This window comes from Neltuma alba, unplaced genomic scaffold (genome assembly GCF_004799145.2).
Source record: "Neltuma alba isolate B1F8T4 unplaced genomic scaffold, ASM479914v2 tig00011756_pilon, whole genome shotgun sequence".
Classification (NCBI taxonomy): Eukaryota; Viridiplantae; Streptophyta; class Magnoliopsida; order Fabales; family Fabaceae; genus Neltuma; species Neltuma alba.
In genome coordinates this window covers 599,900-621,626 of record NW_021636384.1, presented here as the reverse complement: position 1 = coordinate 621,626, position 21,727 = coordinate 599,900, and the positions used below count along the sequence as shown (strand labels likewise).

The window sequence follows — 21,727 nt, the reverse complement described above, 5'->3', positions numbered from 1 at the left end:
GATAATGTGATTTATACTTCAATAGCTTGTTTTCATAAATAATAAGTAAATATTATAATTATATATTTGTGTAAAAATTTAATGAAGTGACTTGAAAAACACCATCTCTCCCCTCTACACCTTATGAATAATAAAAGAATAAACTCATATTCTCTTTTCTTCTTATATCTCTCTTCATCGCACTATATCAATATGCCCTCACTGCACACCATCAGTAAGAACTAATTAGGTCCTAGTCTTTACAAGTTTAACCATCATCCTCCAATTTCAAACAGGTCTAAAGCATGGTGTCCGAAGTCCCCTTATGTGAGCTCAAGATCAAGAACAAACACTCAGCAATTGATTTTAGTGGCCACGAAATGCCACAACCGTCACATAGCTAATGAGTCTTGCACATCCAACCATCAAACTTCCACTCGACTGGCCAATTCCCTGTGGACGAACTGAACAAAATTGATTGTCCGATTCAACTTGCAGATTAGTTTGGCAACACTAAAAAGAAAGCACTTTTATGTTTTACAAAACAAAATTTCTCTCAAATATTTAACACGTACAGAGCAAAATTGCTTGAAATAACTGAAACTAAACAAGCACTCTATTCTACCTAATGTGCTTTTACTTCACCGTGGCTGAGGCGCGCGCACAGAGAGGTTACAAGCAAAACAAGCTAAAGCCGTGGTGATGATCTGTGTTCTTAAATGGAAGCCACTTCTATCCCATTATTGCATATCAAGTAATACATTCAATTAAAAAAAAAAAAATTACACTTGTCCTTCTTAAAGAAAAAGAAAGGGTACTGAGGAAAAAAAAAACATGAAGTGCATTTTTTCTTACCTATTTTCTTTGTTGTATCCAATAACAGTAAAAAAAAAAAATCATTATTTACCCTTCTATAAGTGACTTACATATAGGAATAGAGTAGTATTCCTTTCTCCTATTTATAAGATAAAGATAGAAGATTTTTTTGTCCTATTTACAAGTCACCTCATTTAATTATTAGCATGAACGTATTTTTTTTTTTTATAAAAAAAGTGCCTATATGAAATAGGGAGAATTATAATAAAGTGCCAAGAAAAAAAAAATTATTAAAAAAATCTCAATAACAACCTAAACAACTTGTAATAATAAGTTTCAGAATAAAAAATAATAACTTTTAGAATTCATTTTGTAATTATTTTCCTTCTTTGGAACCTGATTATAATTCTTCCTATTAAATAAGAGTAAAATTGAAAAGTAGTTATATTTTAAGGGAGAATTAATTTACTTTAAAATTTTTCTTGATCTGATGTACCAAATGCCTTCTACATAAGACTAGAGGAGTATAAATTAGGAGGAAGCAATCCTAGGTGCTATCTTAAGAAGTAAATAGATAAATAAATTGTCTACAATGAATGAGGGGCTTATTATCCCTAAATACCATTCGTCTTTTCTATGCAATCCCTAAATGCCATTCTCATCTCTATGCTTTTGAGATAATCTAATACAATTATATAATTAATATTCATACTCCTCTGGTTCTATTTATGAGGAAAAGAGAGAAGAAATTTCTTGATCCTATTTATAAGACAGAAGGAGAAATTTTTCACATAAATATACAATTTTATCATCTACTTATTATTACGTTGACTTTGTTTTTATGGAGTATAATATATAGAAAAAAACCTAAGTCAAGTTGCTTATATCCATTATGTGAAGCTCTCCAATCATGCATGCCTATGTGGGGTTTTTTTTTTGAAGTTTTATGTGGATTTATAATTAAATGCTATTAAAGCTAATGTTTCAAAAATAGGACACATAATCATACATGATTAGAGAGTTTGACATAATAGATATAATAGACTTGATATAAGTATTGTCTTAATATATATTAAAAAAAAGATAAAGTTGGAAAGTTGTGAAATTATAAAGAAAAGTTAATAATTAAGGTTTTTCTTAATTTGTATAAATTACGTTAAAAATGATTTATAAATAGGACCAATTAAGCATTTTCTTTGTTCTTATTCTTTGTTCTTCTGGGACAAGCTCGAGTTTCTATTTATAATGATAGTTGATCAAACCATGCACAACTGCAATAATAATTTATCCCCAAGCTAAACTAACTCTACATTTCTATGGATGCAGTAGCCAAATAAGACTTTACGCTTAGTCTAACAAAGCAAAAGGATTATGTAAGTTAGCGAGGGAAGATAATCCCTCGTTTGAGTTGATTATTCTTAAGAAAATTTTAAAAGTAACTTAAAACATATTAAATCAACAATTAGGAAAAAGAAAAAAAGATACTGCAAGGGAAAACTCAAACTAATAATTTTTTTTATCATTTTTTAAGTTTTCCTTTCCCTGTTTTTCTCTCGTTATTCCATTCATCCAAACCAAGCTGTAGAGAGATTACTTTAGACGTGACAAAGTTTGAATGACAACTACGGCCGTAACATTAATAAAGTCCCACGTTGATTAACAATTGTCCTACATACAAACTCCACATTCAAAGCAAACATCATGTATTTCTTAAGTATAATACCAAAAAATGTATCATTAGAGTATGAGTTAATAATCCCAAGAGAACTAGACAGCCATATCCCAACAGTATCTAGAGAAACATGACTTGATGTGTGATATGACGGGGCATTAAATAGAATTTTAGATGAGAATGGGAGTGACAGAAAAAAAAAATTCCAGTATTCTCATTAAAAAAAAATTTAAAGGTTAGATTTTAAGAAAATATCAGCAATGATAATACGAACATAATAAACATTACATGCTTTTTTCCTAACTCATATAACAACTACTACGTATATATCCACACATTAAATGAAGCCCTTGTTTTATTCTGCACGCCACATACCGTTGAAAGATGAAGGTGCTATTTCCAATTTAATTATTAAAATAAATGTTTCTCTACTATTTAGTGAAAATATACCTTATGGTTATTATCACTATGGCTTTAAATTGATCCTTCTCGTCTAATTTTAGTATTGACTCATTGTTGCCCTTTAACATTTAAAAATAATACTCTTCCGGAGGAGTATAAGACCCTTATACACATTAATTTTAGTGTGTATAAGGGTCTTATATTTAGAACTGGAAAAATAAATTTTATTATTGAGCCCTTATTACTCAAACTCGTGCAACCCTAATCAAGGTTGATGGAAGGGAGAATTATCATGAGGTTCTAAAAAAATAATTTAATTACCAAAACACCCTATGGACCATTTATCATTTTCTACGCTGAAACTTGTTATTATATGCTCTTTTAGTTGTCAATAAACTTTAGAGTAATTAAATCCCTTACTTGGGATTTTATTGCAATTCCCTTTTATTAAAATCATGCTTCATTTCAGGCCCAAAATCATTTTTATACAAGAATTACAATATTCATGAATTATTTGAGTCATATATAGTACAACTTATTTCTCAACCTTTTTATGTAAATGCATAATCCCCACACTAGTTATAAAGTATGGAAATAAAATAACATGAATGAGACAATATAATTCCATTTAAAATCATAAAAATATCACTGATCATATGTTTGAATAAAAACAAGATTAAGAAAGGGAAAGTCAACGCATCTCTATTATAAAATATTATCTATGATCCTAATTATAAGACCAACCATGTCATATGACTAGGACAAAAGGTGGTAGTAGTACTGGTACGCAGTACTAGAATGTCAGCGCACTTTTACCAAACTCCAAGTCAAACATAATCTATGAAACCAAAATGATATCCGTGCAAGGTAATAAACTGCATTATTCTTTAGACATTGAAGGGCAACAACATTGACTCAGTCAAAAATAAGAAAAGCAAATTAAAAATTATACAATACTAGAAAGCCCAAAAGGATTATTTTCATTATTTATATTAAATCAGGAGCTAATGAGTGAGATAAAAGGTGATGATAGGCCCAAAAAGGGACTTATTCATATGGATAGGCCATTTTTAAAGGCGAAGTGGCAAGTTCATGGTCCAACCAAATACAAAACAAAAAAATCAAATAGGAAATTAAGTGAGGCCACGGCTCCATCACAAAAGGTACAAATTAAAGACACTACCAAATATTTGCCCCGAGAAGAAGACACTACCAAATAAAATCCATTTTTCAACAATTCAAGATACTTACGGTATGGATACTTTGGTGGGTAACTGACAATTCAGAAGTCCATTAATTATTAATCAATTAAATATTTGAACTAATTATTCAATAAACATTATATGTTTGTGCATATTCTTAGAAACACAAGATCATCAACATCAAAGTAACAACAACAACGACAAGGGACGGAAAAGAGAAACGTACCAGTAGGCACAACCCGACGCAGCAAAGTTTTATGGTTTTCCTATTGGAGCTACTCCTGCAATCACAGGAATTGAAAAGGAAGCAAAATAAATATACGTATATGCAACCCTTTTGGAAGAGAAAGAGAGACTTCTTTAAACTATTTTCTCTTCCGAACTAATTAATACCTAATAATGAAATTGATAATGGTAACGTCAAATGTCAGCCGAATTTTTCCCTTTTTTTTTTTTTTTTTGACAATGTTCCGTTTAGACAGATGTAAAGATAGAATTTCAACCGAATGGCCTTGACTTGCTATTTTAAGCTAGGGTTTGCAATTTTGCACAAATAAAAGTAACATATTCAGTTTATCACTATAACATAACAAGCTTCCACAGGATAAGCACTACAGCGCAATCAATTCTACCAAGGACCTTCATTGTAGATCCCATCATCACATGATAACATGTGAAATACAACCTTATTTTACATGTCCAGCTTCTTCGTTGAACTTTCCCACTATTATCTGTTGATGAGATGTGACACCATTCATAAGAAACCCATATTTTAAGGCATTATTTTCCACATGCCAACAAAAAGTAACAAGATTGCTGGCTTAAACATGATAAGTAGTAATCTCACTAACAATAAAACCTGTCAGATTGATCAAGCAGCTCACTGCCAATTCAAGCAAACATTGAATGTTTCAATGTTCTAAAGCGGGTGAATCCATGTCCAATAAATTACAATCCAATATTTTTTCCCCCAAGAAATGGCATTGCTATAATGGGTCTATGGAAATATGAAAATGTTACTAACTCAGTTCCATTTGATACATCAGAAATAAGGGTGTAACGAGTGCGGGGACATTTAGTAATTGTGTAGCAAATTTCAGCAGCATGCACTGGGATTTTCCAAAAAAAAAAAAAATCTCTTATTAATAAATCATTTGTTTATCTAAACCAATAGAAATTTATCCTCATCTATCATATGTTAAAAAGAAACAATTATTTACAGCTTCTAAAGGGGAGAAACTCATCTGCCAAAAAACTCTACAAGAATCCCATAGGTTAGTTATTTCATCTTCCAACGAATAGGCAACCCAAAATAGTTATCAACCAACAGTATCACATCATTTAGCCCTTCTTCAGTGATGCAGACCAATATCCTGAAACAAAACAAATACTGAAATAAACACCCATTTAATGATTTATCTTTATTCAATTTCAGTTATCATCACCAGTAGGACTTGATCGCAGAAACACCTATTCAAACTTCTTTTATTGAATTTTTAAGAAATACATATGAATAACTTTGTCATCACCTCTTAATCCAAAATCATACAACATGAAGAATCTAGATATTTTCCAGATGTATATTATTCCTTCGTTCCAATTCTATCCAATGAAATTTCTTTAGAAGTTTTACAGTCATAGTTGACACAATTACTACTATATTAAAAAAAAACTTAAATCAACACCCCCCAAACGCATGTTTACTGATTTGTCTATATTCAATTTCAGTCATCATTATTAACAAAACTCTCAGAATAAAAAGCTCTTGCACTGTTGAAAAAAATTGAACCACTTAACTGACCATCATACTGGACAGTTTAGACCACAAGGCCAGTAAAAGAAAAATAAACTAAATTGACAACAGCTATCTAAAATCGGTCAAAAAAATGGATCAAAAATAGAACTCTAGGCTCTCTCCAGTGGCCAACAACCTAATCCAACAAGAAGGTAATCCCTTTGTATTTATAGGCCCAACTCTCAATTCTTTCATAATTCACCAACGTGGAACTTTGATACATCCCTTCTAACATCCTAGAAGTTATGTTAAAAGCAAAAGTATAGCCGGAGCTTACTACAGGCAAGGGAAACCTAGATAAGGAAAATGACGTGGGCTGTCTGCCATTCAAGCAGAGTATTAAAGGGGAATATGTTCTATAAAGTTTTCTACACTCCCACCACCACCAGTACAGCAAGATCAACAAGCTCTGTCCCCACCAAGTGAGGCCAACTATATGACGACACAGTGCCATTGTACGATATGAACCACCAAATCTGATAATATATAAAATTAAACCATTCTTTAATAGTGAATTACAAACAAGTGTCTATAAAACCCAGCACTTCTTTTTCTCAACCATAGCTACTATGCAGTCTCTAGTTTACTGGTGGGTTTAACCAAAGGTAAGCTAACAACCAAATAGGAAATGAGGCATCTAATAGACTTGTAAAAAGAACAAAAATCAACTTCAATTTGAACACAAGTACAATGTGCTCATTACCTCGTCATAAGTTTCCCTATTGGTGAGAATTCTGAAAAATTGAGTGATTTAAACTTCCTTTTGAGTTTTTGTCAAAATTCCGTGGACTGAATGTTCACACTTAAAAGTTCAATTTTAAAGATATTGGCTAAAATAATCTCTGATGAACCTAATTAATAAAATACATATCATTTTTTTTTACATGGAAATTTGGACTACGGAGGTTTTGCTACGGTTGGGTTCTCGGTTATTTTTTATGGAAGACATTTTCAAGGTGAGTGGGTTAGACAGAGGGATCAGTGTCACTTACTTCGGTTCTGTAATGGTTAATGTGATTAGTGTGATGTTATCCAGGGTATGTGACACGAACCTTGTTAGGGCTTTGACATTATTTGACTTTGTAGTCATAGTACTAGTTGCCATAAAATTCTTTGCTCAGAGTGTAGCATTCCATGGGTCCCAGTTGAGCCAGGTATCCCACGTGTCTCAATCAGAATATGCTTTCACTTTTTTATAGTTCGGGATTGGGACTTTACTTGTAATAGCTGAAGCAACTACGTCTTCACCTTGAATAGGAGCGTTCAGAAACATCTCTAAGGGGATCGGCTAATAAATTAGGAATTTATCTTTCTCCTTGGGTGTCTGAGGCTCCTCTCTAACCATACTTCCTCGTTATGAGAATTTTGAATCTATAAATCATTCTCCTCCATCCATTTTTGGTTGTCTGTGCCAATTTCACATAATTATATCTTAAGGAAGCCAGATCAGGTAAATATCAATGCAAGATAGAAAATAAACTAAACATTCACAAAGGACAAACCGCATGCACACCAGACAACCAGAAGAATACGAATCCCCAGGAAGTGAAAACATACAAAGTATGATTGCAAAGTACAAGAACTCTCACAACTCATCCAATGCAATCCTTGGTGAAATGGATGTTGAAAAGAATGTCTGAATCATGGAGAGTACTACGCCCACTTCCTCTGGAAGTATAATATCATCCTGTGGAGAAAAATATTTCATTAAAATCTCAATAACAAAGGACATTAAATATTTTTCAATCAAACCAGAAGCCATTCTTTCTGACCAAATCTAGCCACCAAACATTCAAAATTAAGGTATTTCATTCAAAGTAAAAAAATGAATCAATAATGAATACCAAGAAATATATTCCTAAAGTTCGTCACTAATTTAATCATCAATGTAAAATGTTAACTTCCCATCATTGAACAGCCACCCACATGAGCAAATGTGTTGAGGCGTGGTAAGGAATGGAATGGCCAGGAAGCTGACCTGGTGGTTGGCTACTAATAGTATTTGAAAATTAATGACTCAAAAATAGGAGTTGCCTACATCTCTTGTTCCTGAGGATCTTCAGGGTAGCCAATGTTCCTGTTTATCATGCTTTTCCAAATTTGCATAATCTTTCATCATGCATAACTTTCCAATTCCATGATTTCGGACTTCTCCCCAGGTTTTTTTTTTTGGGGGGGGGGGGGGAATTGTGTGCTGTTTTGAATCTTATTTGTTTCACCAGATGTCCCTCTTGTAGATCCATGAATACGAGGCTTTAACCCATTCTGAAGCCTTGAACTTTCATCCCCTTCAGATCGGAGAGTTTCTGGATTCAATTGCTGCTTTCTCTTGCAAGCCTTATTTCTCCATTTTTCCTTCCCGCAGGGCAGCACTTTTACTGGCGAGATTTAATAGGGAAAACTAAAGCACCCCTTGAAAGGAAATCTTCTACATGGAAGAAAGCCAAAATAATGCCAGTGACATGCTGCAAATTTGAACACTATAACCCCATATTTATTTCAAGACAGATTGTGAAACAACTTTGCCATCTTACATTGCAGTATGTCTACTGGGTACTGGAATAAGTTGTTTAGAAACTTTGGCCAGATTTGAGTTTGCACAAAAAATTTGGATAACTTTTAATAGATTTAGTATAATTGTTTTGGAAGTAGAGACAGTAGAATTCTGTTCATGCTTGTTTTAGAAGAATTTCTTTGACTAATATAAATAGGGATTGGAGGCGTTGTCATTTTCTTAAGCATCTCTTCCTCTTTTACCCTTTAATTTTCCCCCTTTTTCTTTTTTATTTTTCCGTTTATAAGGTTGTCCAATCCTCCTTTCTCATAATTGTTCCATTTTGAAAAGGCTTTTCCTGCTGTAGTTTGAACAAATAAAAAGTTAAAAATGCCTAGTGCAGTAAAGGAAGAGAGAACAGATTCAGACAACCATTAATTTTCCTCAAATATGTTGGGAAGAATAATTATAAGCATCCACGGAAAGATCAAGACTTGCACCAATTAAAGCAACATATGAGTAGTATTAGAATCACTAATCAGATACACTGAAACTTAAATAATGCAACGCATGCAGAAGGGAACAACGTGGTAAACAACAGATAAACATCACCCTCAATTGTTGTATAGCAGACCACAATTGCCCAGGACAGAAGTACATACCTACTGCCAAACCCCTTGTCAATTCCAAAATATGCAAAAGGTAAACCTGTAAAAACAAAAGAGTTACAAATGCAATAAACTATCAATAATGAAATTAAACATTCAAAGAAACCTTAAGTGATCATTGCGTACCTAAATTAAAGATCAAATCCCTCTAATTCAGTGATCCGCGACACCTGCATGTTAAGCACATAAAAAATTGAGAACATGTACATTTTATAGGATGTTGAAACCAGACAACATAAAATAGATGGTTAACCCATAAGATTTTAGAGATGTGAAGTCTTAGTCTTACTTTTTGGACCCACAGTTGCAGGGAATCTTATTCTCCTCCAAAGGAAATTTATAATTGTATGTAATTTCTTCACCAGCAGCTATATGACGTTTTGCATATATGAAAATCTTCTTTTGACCCTCAACAGATATAACCTTGGTATAGCAATTAGGCTGCCAAAAATTCAAATTGAGACATAAAATAATGACAAAAAGCAGCATGATGCGCACACACAATACTCAAATACTTGTTTGAGAAATAAAATGATGATAAAAAGCACAATTCGACTTGTTTCCACATTTTTGCATAAAGACGCTCACATTCAATTTAAGAAATATTAACCACAAGTACCTCACAAGAGTGATTTATAAATCTTGCAATACCACCTCTTTTTGTAGCATCAACCTGCACACAATCAAGCAGAACAAGAAGCATCGTATGATTTCAATAGATGTTGCTCAATTCAAAGCTCGGGAGATTAATGGCAAGAAAAAAGAAAAGACAAAAAAGGAAGCTCTGGAGATTCACAAATAAAAGTTATTTACAATTATATCTAACATAAAGAAACTGGAACTCCTGTTCTCAAGAATAAGAGGTGATAGAAATGTCATGTGGATCATCCTATTGCTCAAACCAGTGACTATTACCTATTTTAGCTATCACTCCCACAATCCTGTTTTTGTCAATACTAAATTTACCAAGTAATTTAGATAAAATACTAGCTCTTCAATGTGCCAATCATCCCTTAGGTCCCATGCCTTGTGTCCCAATTTCTAGCCAGAAGCATATATTTCTCTATCTTCAAGTTTGCACTCCCATAAGCTTTGATTATACCTATGTGATTCTAATCAGCAAATAATGTAGAACTTTAAAAACTCATCATAGTCTTTATGGTTTAAGTAACCTTGACATTTCAAGTTTCAACCGCATTCAGTTTTCCAGAGAGAAAATCATTGCAATAGATCAACATAAAGATGGCAAGGCTGAGTATCAGATATATCTAACACAACGATTATCATTGTGTTAACAACTATCTTAAAGAAATAAGATGAATAAAAACTTCAAGGAAAGCAAATGGCAAAACTTTTACAATACCAACCACATAGCCATCATCAAGTCTAAACAAGTAACTGCTGCCAATTCCCATCTTTTCATATTGACGTTCACGTATATCAGATATCTGGGAGATGAAAAATTAAATATTAATTAATTGGTCCAATGGAATAGCAATTAAAAGCGAAAAAGTAAAATTGAGAAAATCAGGGAAAATAGATTAACATCATAAAGCTTTGATGTGTGCATTTTAGTAGTAATTCTAAGTACTCGCATTCAATAGTTGATGATGAGTTAGGACAAAAACAAAAAATTTGTGACACTTCATAAAGAATATTTCTTAAACCGATTCTGTTCATACATAGTTTTCTGAGATTTTAATCCGGAACAACGACGTAAAAACAATCCAGTTGATAAAGCTTTGATGTGCGCTACTAAAAGCGCTACTAAATACTCATGCATTCCATATTTGATGAACTAGGACCATAACAAAAGGAAAAAAAAAATAGTAACAATTTATATAGAATATTCTTCTAACTCATTCTGTTCATGCATACTTTTTTCTGAGATTTTAGTGGGAAAAAATTTCTTTATGAAACATTAAAATCATAGAACTTTGATTAGGACATTTCAGTGATGATATTAAATAATTGCATGTTTCATACCTGAGGACGGATTAATTCTCCAATATATTCAATCACAAAGTCTTCCGCCTCTATTGACTCCAAGGCAACAATACCCCAGTCATGTATTTTACTTCTTTGAAAACGTAAACGTTTTTTCCTTGCCTGAAAATTGACAAACAACCTTCAATTAAAGTATTCACATAACTAGATAAAAATATACAAGAAAACATTAAGAATTCTTTAATCACCTTCAATTGAGTGGCTTTCAGAAGATCAGCACCTTCCGCAGCTGCAAGAAGGTTACGCATTTTCACTCTATTTGTGCGTGCAGAAAGAACCTTACAATTTGACCAATGAAATGGATTACTATCAGATGGTACAGAGTTCTTTTGAACACAGAGTGTTCCCCTAACATGTGCTCTATCAGCAGAACTGGCATTTACAGACCATTTATGCCATTCCCACCCATCAATAGAAGTCCTGGCACATCCGTCAGATCTAGGGCATGACTTCAATGGCTTGGATTTAGCAGACTTCGTCTTTGACATGGCGTGTCCGCCAACTCCAACCTTTGAACCGTCATTAGCAATCTTCAAAACCTTTGAAGGACGTGAGGATGGCATGTCATCAGCTAGATGCTTCCTTTTTAGTTTTGATGCTTTATTTGTCACTACAAAAGAATGCACGGTTAAAAATAAATAAAAATCTAGCTTGAACTTTTTTTTTAAAAAAAAAAAATGACCCTAGGCAGATTAGTTTAAACAAACAGGAAGGCGATAAGCATATATGAATTCAACAAGGGCAAGATTATTAATAGAAAAGCTACCATTAAGAGCTCCCTTGGAGCAATGACGAGTGGACTTTCCATGAATGGCACCATCACGACCACTGCTATCAACTGCTTTTTTCTTGCCAACGCTATTTTCCACAACAGCTAAAATCTTCTCTCCATTACTTTTCTCATCATTCTTTACATCATCTAGATTTTTTTTTTTTTTGGGGGGGGGGGGTGTTGGGACAACATGTTATTCTTTAAAAATGATTTACCGAAAAAGGGTCAACAACTGCAACGCAAAAAAATCACATACCTTGGACTTCCTGTGAATGCTTCACTAATTTTTTACTAGTTGCATTATTTATAGACAACTTCTTACTCTGCAAGTGCCTTTTAGCACCAGCAGCGAGAGACTTTCCATTAGCCTGTTTATCCTTCTTCCCTTTTATCAGCTTGGTCTGCACAGTTTTATCAGGAGATATTCCAACTTTGGCAGAATCATCCAAATCCCCAGAAAAACATTTCTTCTTCTTATCAACTTGTTTTTTGACTGGTGCAGTTATGTGTTGAGAAGAATGTCGCTCTTTCTGTGGCAGCTTCTTTCGATGATATGTATATTTCCCAACCATCCGAGAATTTTCTGATGAAGAACTTTTGGGTATTTTCTTCATTCTTCCCAGAGTTGGATTGTTCAAATGTTCCCCAGATGACTTCAGTATTTTCCCTTCCTAGAAGGAGAAAAAAACAAACAACTAAAAAATATGAATTGTGATTAAAAGACATTGGAAGAAAATTAGAGGCACAGAGAGGTAGCAAACAAGGTGAGGGTCAATATTTACGTTCCTGAGAATATCAAATGACCCAATGCTCACCTTGTAACCATCAGGCTGGCTGATCTTCTTTGTAGTGCAGAATGATGCAAAAAGTTGATCAAATGCAGCATCAAGAAACAAAGATTTCCACTCTTCAAGAACCTCAGAATGCAATTTCTGTCGGCATAGGGCTGTTGTAACATATTTTGTTATCTTAGGTACACTTTCAACTGATCTTGAAGGTCGATACTTATAATTGTATTGTGGGATAATAGTTTTTAAATTCTTTTCACATCCAGGAGGTGATATGTCGCCAATCTCCTTTTCATTAACCACATCACTTACATTGGCATGCAACTCCTGAAATGCACTTGAGAATAAAGTAGACATACGGTTTCCAGATATGGTATCTTGAAGACGATCTCCTTTCATAGCAACCTTATTGCCAGATAAAATCCGCTCTTCAGATGTTTTGTCACAAGATATCTCTTCAAAAATGTCATCAGTAACAGCATCCTAAAACATTGAAAGGGATTCTTCAACAAAACACAATTTAAACAAAAAGCATAACATTAACACTTCTATAAAGTTACCTTGTTCAAGTTGTCTTCTTCAGAACATTTAAATAATCTTTCCACTTCCTTGTCAACTAAACTTTTAATGTATTCAGTTAAAGATGCCTCTGATATCGAGTGAAGCTCATTCTCCACACTTTCAAGAATGCATATCAAATCTATACGATCACAGCCAGAAAATGACACCCTTCCATTTTCTGGAATATTACCATCTTTCAAGACAATAGAAGACGATTGACTACGATAGTCTCTCTCCAGTGCCACCACTCCACCATGAGGATGCCAAACAGCAACATGTTCAGAGGAAACTGGCCTGGGAAGCAACTGTAAATGATTGTTAAGATAACAACAGATACAACTAAAGCCAAAAAATCAAGTATGCATGCTACTTACAGCTTCTTCTGATGTGATCATTCCACCATAATCTTTATATCCATAAATAGATGGTCGAGGCTTACTACAAGTAGACCAACGTTGTCTCTTTCTCCACTTATGTATGTACCCTGCCATAGAGTCATAAACCACAGCATTCCACATGACTTGCATGCAATGATCACAAAGCACTTTACGAACAACAGCATATGAACACCAAAAGTTTTCAATGCTTCCAACTGATTTAGTGCTTGTTGGAGACACTCTGGAAACTTCACAAGACTGATCATCAAGCATTTGGGAAGATGCTGGCTCGCTTGTAAGAACCGTGCCTTTTCTCATCTCCACAGCAGCCTCAGTCTGTTGAAAAGAAGACATAACTTATTAAACTACTACACTGTTGAAAAACCTCTACACTATCAATCAATTATAGAGTAAAAAGACATCACCATTCTGCAGTCTAACAAGCTAGTCCCAGAAGGCTGATCAACTGAGTCATGCTTATGCCTCCGAGATTTCTTTTCAGTAACAAATTCTGCAATGTTGTTACTGATAATCTCATCCAACACCACCCTGCGGGCAGTTTTCATCACTCCTGAATGTAGCTGAGAACAAATTTCCTCAGATATTTCACAGATGAAGCTTCTGATATCACTACAAGCCCTGTCACTTTTGGAATCTGATCTACAGATATTTTCAAGCTTTCCTGTTTTCCATGCATTTATAGCAGACAAAAGGACAAAGGGGCTACACTTACTTTCAGTATGATGAATCTGTAAATTAACATAATTCACAAGCAACAGTTAGGTACAAGGACACTACTACCAAACAATGGTAAGCTAAGGATATAAAGTGATATTCATCAATATTGATTTAAAATGAACTAATGAATTATTAGAAGGGTTAATTTAGTTAATGCTTTTTATTTTAATTTCCAGATTAGTATTGCAATAAGATGCTAGCGAACAGACAATAGATTTACATCAAATGGAGAATAAATTCTATCCTAGTCCTTCTAAAGCTAAATGTTACAAAGACTGGAGGTTTAAAAACTTCATACATTCTTTTCTAACATCTAGATTATGCCCTAAAAAATATGTTGGTTTCATTAGAGTCCTTTAAGAAAACGTTTAATCAAATGCAATTTTAAATGGATCTATTAGAGAGTCAATTAGAAAAATACCAAAAAGGAATTATTTAAAATAATGACAACGAGTTATCTTGTCAGGTTATTTCTCCACCGGTAAGAAATTTTAATCTGGTTTCTGACAGTCTCTTCAGCAATTGGTGGATAACTAACAGGGAAACAATATTCCAGCACTCAATCAAAAAGTGGACCAAATCAAGAATCCAAAGTTTTTGCCTTTGAAAAAACAAGCAACAAGTTATTTCCGATCTATGGCCAGCATCCAGATATTTAAAAGGTAATGAGATGAAAATAAAATTTTAAAAAAAGAAAATTCAGTGCATCAAAGAGAGAGCCATAAATGGCATCTCATCAGCAGCAGGATGCAGACTAAATATTAGTTTACAAAACCCCAATTTATATCTTACCACCGATGAATCTCGGAGATGTCCATAATGATGCCAGGATATTAATTCCAAAATGGAATGTGGTCCATGCTTCATTCCCTTTTCATCCTCATAAAGCCAACAGCATTCTTCATGTAACTAGAATAAGATGTGAAATACACAGGTCAGAAAGGCAAATAAATATGGTAAAATGACTACCATAATGACACTGTATAGCTTAACATTAAGCAAAAGTTACACCACCCTCAGACAAGATTTATGCAATTGGGTACCTTTGAGATCGGTGTTAAGATTTCCTTACTGGTGTAGCTGAATGTGACAGAGAAACTAACTGTGAATCAAGGTTGACAGCTACAGAAGGAGCGTGCTCAAAGGATCCTTGTCTATATGATGTCATATCCTTGCCAGATGATGTGGAGCAACCTGTAGGCGTGGTTAGAACTGAGCGACTTGTGCTCAGATATAAGAACCCTGTGGAAACATGGTCAGGAAACTGCTTGAAGTAGTTCAATGGTACAGGGTTCATTAATGTGCCATTAATCACAGGATACACAGGAAGCTCAACTGGCAAGAAACCAGTAGTTAATCCTTCATATAGTTGGTCCTGAATATAGGGACCACACATTTGTCCATTTTCGTTGACATACATCCAACCACTAACAAAAGCAGGCTGCATATAGCCAGGATGACTCTGATCCTGAAATGAAATATTTCCTGTTGTAAAGCATACAGGATCATCAACGCTTTTAATATTTGACTGGCAGCTCATATCCAATCCAGAATCTGAATCAAATCTATCATCAAGACTGCAACAAGATGGTATATCACCAATAGCCCTGCAAAAGAGGGAAAAAGTTGTAAGCAATAGAAAAGGAATAATTTTGTTAAAAAAAAACAAAAGAAAAGGAAGAATAAATTTTAAAAAAATTCACCAACATGCACTGTGTGAGAGCCTTAAAGGACAAATTCTTCTAGTTAAGCAGAAAGACAAATAAAACCAAGTAGGAGCAAACAATATTATAGTTTATACCCATCATTGAAAAACTGGAAGGTCCAAGAAGGGATCAAAGTAGAGTAAAATAGAAACATTATGCAGCCATGGGTAGTGACAAATCGAAATAAAGAGAATAAAGAAGTGAAAGCCCCTGAAAAGGGGATACATCCTCCTCAAGTACATCTCATCTCTAATCAAGACTGAACAGCCAACTTGAGATGCCAAAGGCCTAGAAAAAGAACATAACCCCCAGAAATAAATCTCAATAGACTCTATGATCTCTAAATGGGACATCACATGTCATTATTCACTTTTTGCAGACTTGATCTAAGCTGCCCCATGAGGATGTTAGAAATGTAAGCAATGCATAATTTCAGAAAGAAGCCATTAGTCATGCTTTGATACTTTCAGAGCATGACAAATAGATAGCAGATAACATAGGAGCTGTCAACTGAAGGGAAACTACACAAGAAAAGATAGAGGCTATATTAAAACTGTAACCATGAGCATAGTAAAGCCATTAGAACCCCAGTAATCGGCTATCAGAACAATTTGCAATCAACACATTCACCCAGAAAAAAGTTGTCCGCATTCAAAGCCTAACTGCAAGGTGTTCTAAGAGGCTTTAAAATATCTAAGAAATTGGTCCTACTAGTATGGCCGTCAAATATCCCATTTAACAGGGTCTTTTGCCTTGAAGGGTAATGAGAAGCAGGGTATCCAATATTTCAGCTTTCACACATATATTAAAATTCTAGAAAATGGACCAAGAAATGTCATGCTCGTTCATGCTCGGGCAGAGGTAAATCAATATGCTGACAACCAGGAAAAGTTTGTCATTATCTAAGGCTGAACTGTGGTGAGTTCAAAAACACTTGAAACAATCTATAATTTTGGGCATTAATAATTAGGTCGTCAAATGTAACCACCTTATTGGGGTTTTAGTGCATGTTTGGTTTCATGCTGCAAACCACCAAAACCACAATTTAGTGGAAGCACTCCAAGGACATTTTGATGGCTTCCAACGTGAAACCAACCAAACCATTAGATTCAAAAGGTAAAGGGGAAGAAAAAGGCCCAATACTTAGGCATAGGCCCGTTAGTTTCCCCATAGGGGGAAAGAAAGAAAGAAAAGTTTACAGGCTTGGAAGATGAAGAATAAGCAATTTATGTAACAATAGTAAAAATAAGGACCTTTCTACATCCAGATGCGAAGATAATGGCGCATCACTGGAACATCCTGCGTATGCGTGTGGATGTAGATCTTGATATCCAAAATCTGATACTCTCAGCCTCTTCCTGGAGAAAGAAAAAGGGCCATCTTCATGCATAAAGGCTGCTGTGAAGACCATGAACCATCCCAATGAAGCGCTATCCGACAACTGGGTCAACCAAAAAAAAAAATTGTAAAGCAATTAAAATACACCAACAAATTTAACAGTTTAAATTGGGAATAAAAAAGGGGGAATTTATATGTGCCCAATATTGTTATCAATTCTACAGTTAGAAGGTTTTTTAATCAAACTTTGTAGCCAATGATCAATCAATAATAAGTTTGAAATTGCGCTCTTTCAAGGAACTGAGGGCAACAATCAATTACACAAACATCATCCAAGGGAGAAAAAATCCAGCAAACAGTTACCATATTTTGTTTGACTCTCTCTTCCTAACAAAGGATTTCATTGGTAGGTTGTGATTAACTGTAGAAGAGAAGATGTTGCTTTCTCTCTCTCTCTTCCCCCTTTTTGTTTTTTGTTTTTCTTTGGTTTTTTTTTTTTTTTGCCTGAGAAAATAGGTTTCAATGATTAATTACATGTAATTGGCCACTGACCTTATGCTAACTGAAACAGACAGAAAAGAGACACAAGCAACAAAGTGGCCCATGCACCACAGGAGATAGGTGGGTGTTATGCGATATAATAATAGACAAGAGACAAATGCATTGCCTGCAATTCACTTAAACTTTGCAGAATGAAAAGGGGTAGATGACTGAAGTATTTTAAGATGGAGTGTTGACTGCTGTGAAATTCATGTGTTGCAAAGAATACAGTTGAGGTTTCAGATCAAGTAAATAAGATGAAATTGGCAATAAAATGTTTCTGTTTCAGTCGCAGGATGTGCAGGTTTATGAGGACTTAGAAATAAGAGACATTAAATGGATTAAGTTTGCCATATATGGCCGGCAGCAAATCAGCCAAAATTTAAAGTAATTTAATGAATGATCGGGATAGCTCAGATGGTAGAGTAGAAAACTGAATATCCTCATGTCACCAGTTCAAATCTGGTTCTTGTTACATGATTAATTTGTATAACTATCAAGTAAATTCATTAAAATGAATATGGGTCAACATATATAATTCTTAGCTAACAGTTGACTGCTGAGCTATTGAGGAACAACCGGGAATTAGATCTCATAGAGGTTTAAAGATTTATCAGGTGTGCGATATCGCATTGTTCGAGAAACCCTAGATGCTATTGAAGTAAAGGATTGTCAATGAGGGCGTTCTAGTGTATGATTGATGATTTGAAAATTTACACATTAAGAAGAATCAGGGTGATAATAACTTACTAAAAGAATTCTACCAATATTTTATGCAATTGCTCATTAACCCAAATGGCGACCTCATGCCCAGGGCATACCACTTTTACAATCAACAATTCAAAGAAAAATGACGTCAGCACTCGTACAATAATTACAGTTCAATTCTTCACAAGTTTAATTGTAGCTTTATGGACCAAAATATAGAAGGTAACTGACTCGACAAATTTTACATAGTACAACCCATTAGAAGAATATAGAAGAAAGCACAAGAAAATCCATCCATATATAAAATAAATAAGAATACATGATTTTAGTCTACCTTGATCTTAAAATTCATTAAAGCACAGTCACGATAACAAAAGCCTATTTTCTGCATGCTAAGGATTCTATTTAATAGTTTATTGTGCCATTGACAATGATATCATTAACAATTAATTTGTTCAAGTAAAAAATTTTAGGATTTATTACGAGGCATGACTTGAATCCCACGTCGCCAATCCAATGTAGGTTTTATTGGGCTCTTTTGGCTCCCCAGCCTCTGCGCTAGCTTTTTGGGGTATATATCTCTACCAAAAGTTCCTACCAGTGGTGTCTAAACTTGACCCAATTCCTTCAATGCCAGAAAAGGGCTACCCTAGAGAGCTAGAGCTACATCAAGATGAATGTGTAAGCTGCGAAGACCTCAAATGCCACCTAGGAGCATTGTGGTTGGCGAGCAAGCCATCTAGAGTGAAGGAGCCTACAAGGCACATATGATTTAAGTCCCACATCGACAATGTAGAATTATGGTGTGGGATTCGCATAAGCCTTCAGTTGTCCAACCTGAAAAACCAAAAACCTCATGGGCCAGCTTCTGGGGTAAGGCTTTCCGAAAGTTCTTATATATTTCAGTGGGACTTACATAGACCTGTCTCTTTATAAAACATAGTCGGAACTATATTATGCCCCCACTGAAATCTTTGAAATATGAATAGATATTATACCCTTTTAATTTTTGTTCCAGCCTTCCAGATACTTTGATGAAGATGCCTTAGTAAGCCAACTGATTCAGGCAGCTCCTCCAAGCCACCGAAGAATGACAATGTGAACTCAAGCTTCTAAATTGCCAGACACAACTCGAGCCATGTCATTCACCAGATCATGCATCACAAATACCTTTGAGAATTTTCTAAATTGATGATAATGGAAAGATGTTAATAAACAGAATGCCGATACAACGTAAATCCAACATTGCACAACACAGCAATCCAAGGCATATAAGTCGCTAGTAATCAAAACGAAGAGGGCAGAAGTCCAATGGCCGATTACAAACCATTGAAAAAAAGTAGTAATCAAAGTTTAAAAATAAAAAATAAACTCAATATTTATTCAAAAGCGTCGCCATTCAAACGATTACCCGACCAGATTCAAGCCAACTTAGAATGAAAATTTTCAAACAAAGCAAGAAACGGTGCGACGGCAAGCGGCACAGGGTGGACAACCATGCAGGGAACAGATGACGCGGGGAACAAATTCAAATCTAGATACAAAGCCAGATTGGACAAATCAATCTCACCGGATTTTGAGAGTAGACAAAACCCTAGGGTTTGATCCTTCTTAAATACTCGCCGGAGGGCTGAAAACGGTCGACGGCTTCCCACAGCGTGGAATGTTTGCTCGTCGCCTAATTAAGAAAAATGGTTCCACGAGACGAGATAGTGTTTTTATTTCCATAAATTTCACGGGACGAAAATAAAAGATAAAAAGAAGTTATGAATAAATCTTAATTTGATAATTTTTCTTTTGACCAGCAATTTGATAATTATACACTATTCCTCCAACTAGTTACATTACAAAATAAGTCTTATATTTAAAACCAGTTATACTATAAAGTCGGTCTTACATTTAGAATTAGATGAGAACTTTGTTCAAAAAATTATGTCACAAATTTTATATTTATTATATTAAGTTCTCTAATTACAAAAAATCATATGTCCTATTTTTAAAATATTAATATTTAATTATAAATTCACGTTAAGTGAAAAAAATACATATCACGTATGATTGAAAACTCGAGGGGAGAAAAAAACAGAAAAACAAAAGATGAGCTAACCAAATGAGGTCTTGGGAAAAAGAAGACAAAAAAATGACATATTAACTTCATAATACCCAAAACGTCTGCTGAATTTAAGAAATCCTATTTTGGTCTCAAGAGACCAAATTTGGATTATCATGTTAAATAAAAAGACCAAATTACCCTTTATTTTATTTATTGTTTTTAAAATACTAAAACCCCCACTGGCTAGTCGGTTACCGGAGCTCCGGTAGCAACAATCACTGGAGCTCCGGTGACCGACTGACAACTGGTCACCAGAACTCTATCGGTTGAAAAAAAAAATTTTGAAAATTTTCACAACTTCAATATAACGGTTAACAACTTTTGTAATGCTATTAACAACTTCAGTATAATAGTTAACAACAGGTTTTCTGGGAAATTCAACAAGCTCCGGCAGTCGGAAAATTTTTTTTTGAAAATTTTTACAATTTCAGTATAACGGTTAATAACTTTTGTGATGCTATTAACAACTTCAATATAGCAGTTAACAAAAGGTTTTTTGGGAAATTCAATAAGCTCCTATGGCTGGAAAAAAATTTTTTGAAAATTTTTACAATTTCAGTATAATAGTTAATAACTTTTGTGATGCTATTAACAATTTCAGTATAGCAATTAACAACAGGTTTTCTGGAAAATTCAACAAGCTCCGACAGCCGGAAAAATTTTTTTTGAAAATTTTTACAATTTCAGTATAACAGTTAACAATTTTTGTGATGCTATTAACAATTTCAGTATAATAGTTAACAACAGGTTTTTTGGGAAATTCAACAAGCTCTAGTGGCCAAAAACAATTTTTTTGAAAATTTTTACAACTTCAGTATAACAGTTAACAACTTTTGTGATGCTATTAACAACTTCAGTATAGCAGTTAACAACAGGTTTTTTGGGAAATTCAACAATTGATCGCCAGAGCTCTGGAGGCCAAAAACAATTTTTTGAAAAATTTTTACAACATCAGTATAAAGGTTAACAATTTTTGTAACGCTATTAACAACTTCAGTATAGCGATTAACAACAGGTTTTTGAGTTTGTTAACGGCATTACTAAAGTTGTA

General features: G+C 34.2%; 1 protein-coding gene across 1 annotated transcript; it reads right to left on the bottom strand.

Moving 5' to 3' along the window:
• Positions 1–26: 26 nt before the first annotated feature.
• Positions 27–20,215, bottom strand: LOC114717571 (histone-lysine N-methyltransferase ATXR7-like). The gene is given in 22 exon segments (XM_028902771.1): positions 27–443; positions 4,298–5,444; positions 7,424–7,553; positions 9,023–9,068; positions 9,155–9,198; positions 9,318–9,469; positions 9,648–9,701; positions 10,396–10,476; positions 11,015–11,137; positions 11,224–11,645; positions 11,802–11,954; positions 12,064–12,478; positions 12,623–13,078; positions 13,156–13,461; positions 13,531–13,869; positions 13,959–14,282; positions 15,064–15,180; positions 15,315–15,362; positions 15,365–15,878; positions 17,231–17,418; positions 19,562–19,746; positions 20,134–20,215. Coding segments are annotated over 16 exon segments (3,684 nt in total). The 5' UTR covers positions 17,389–17,418; positions 19,562–19,746; positions 20,134–20,215; the 3' UTR covers positions 27–443; positions 4,298–5,444; positions 7,424–7,553; positions 9,023–9,068; positions 9,155–9,176.
• Between the last annotated feature and the right edge of the window lie 1,512 nt (positions 20,216–21,727).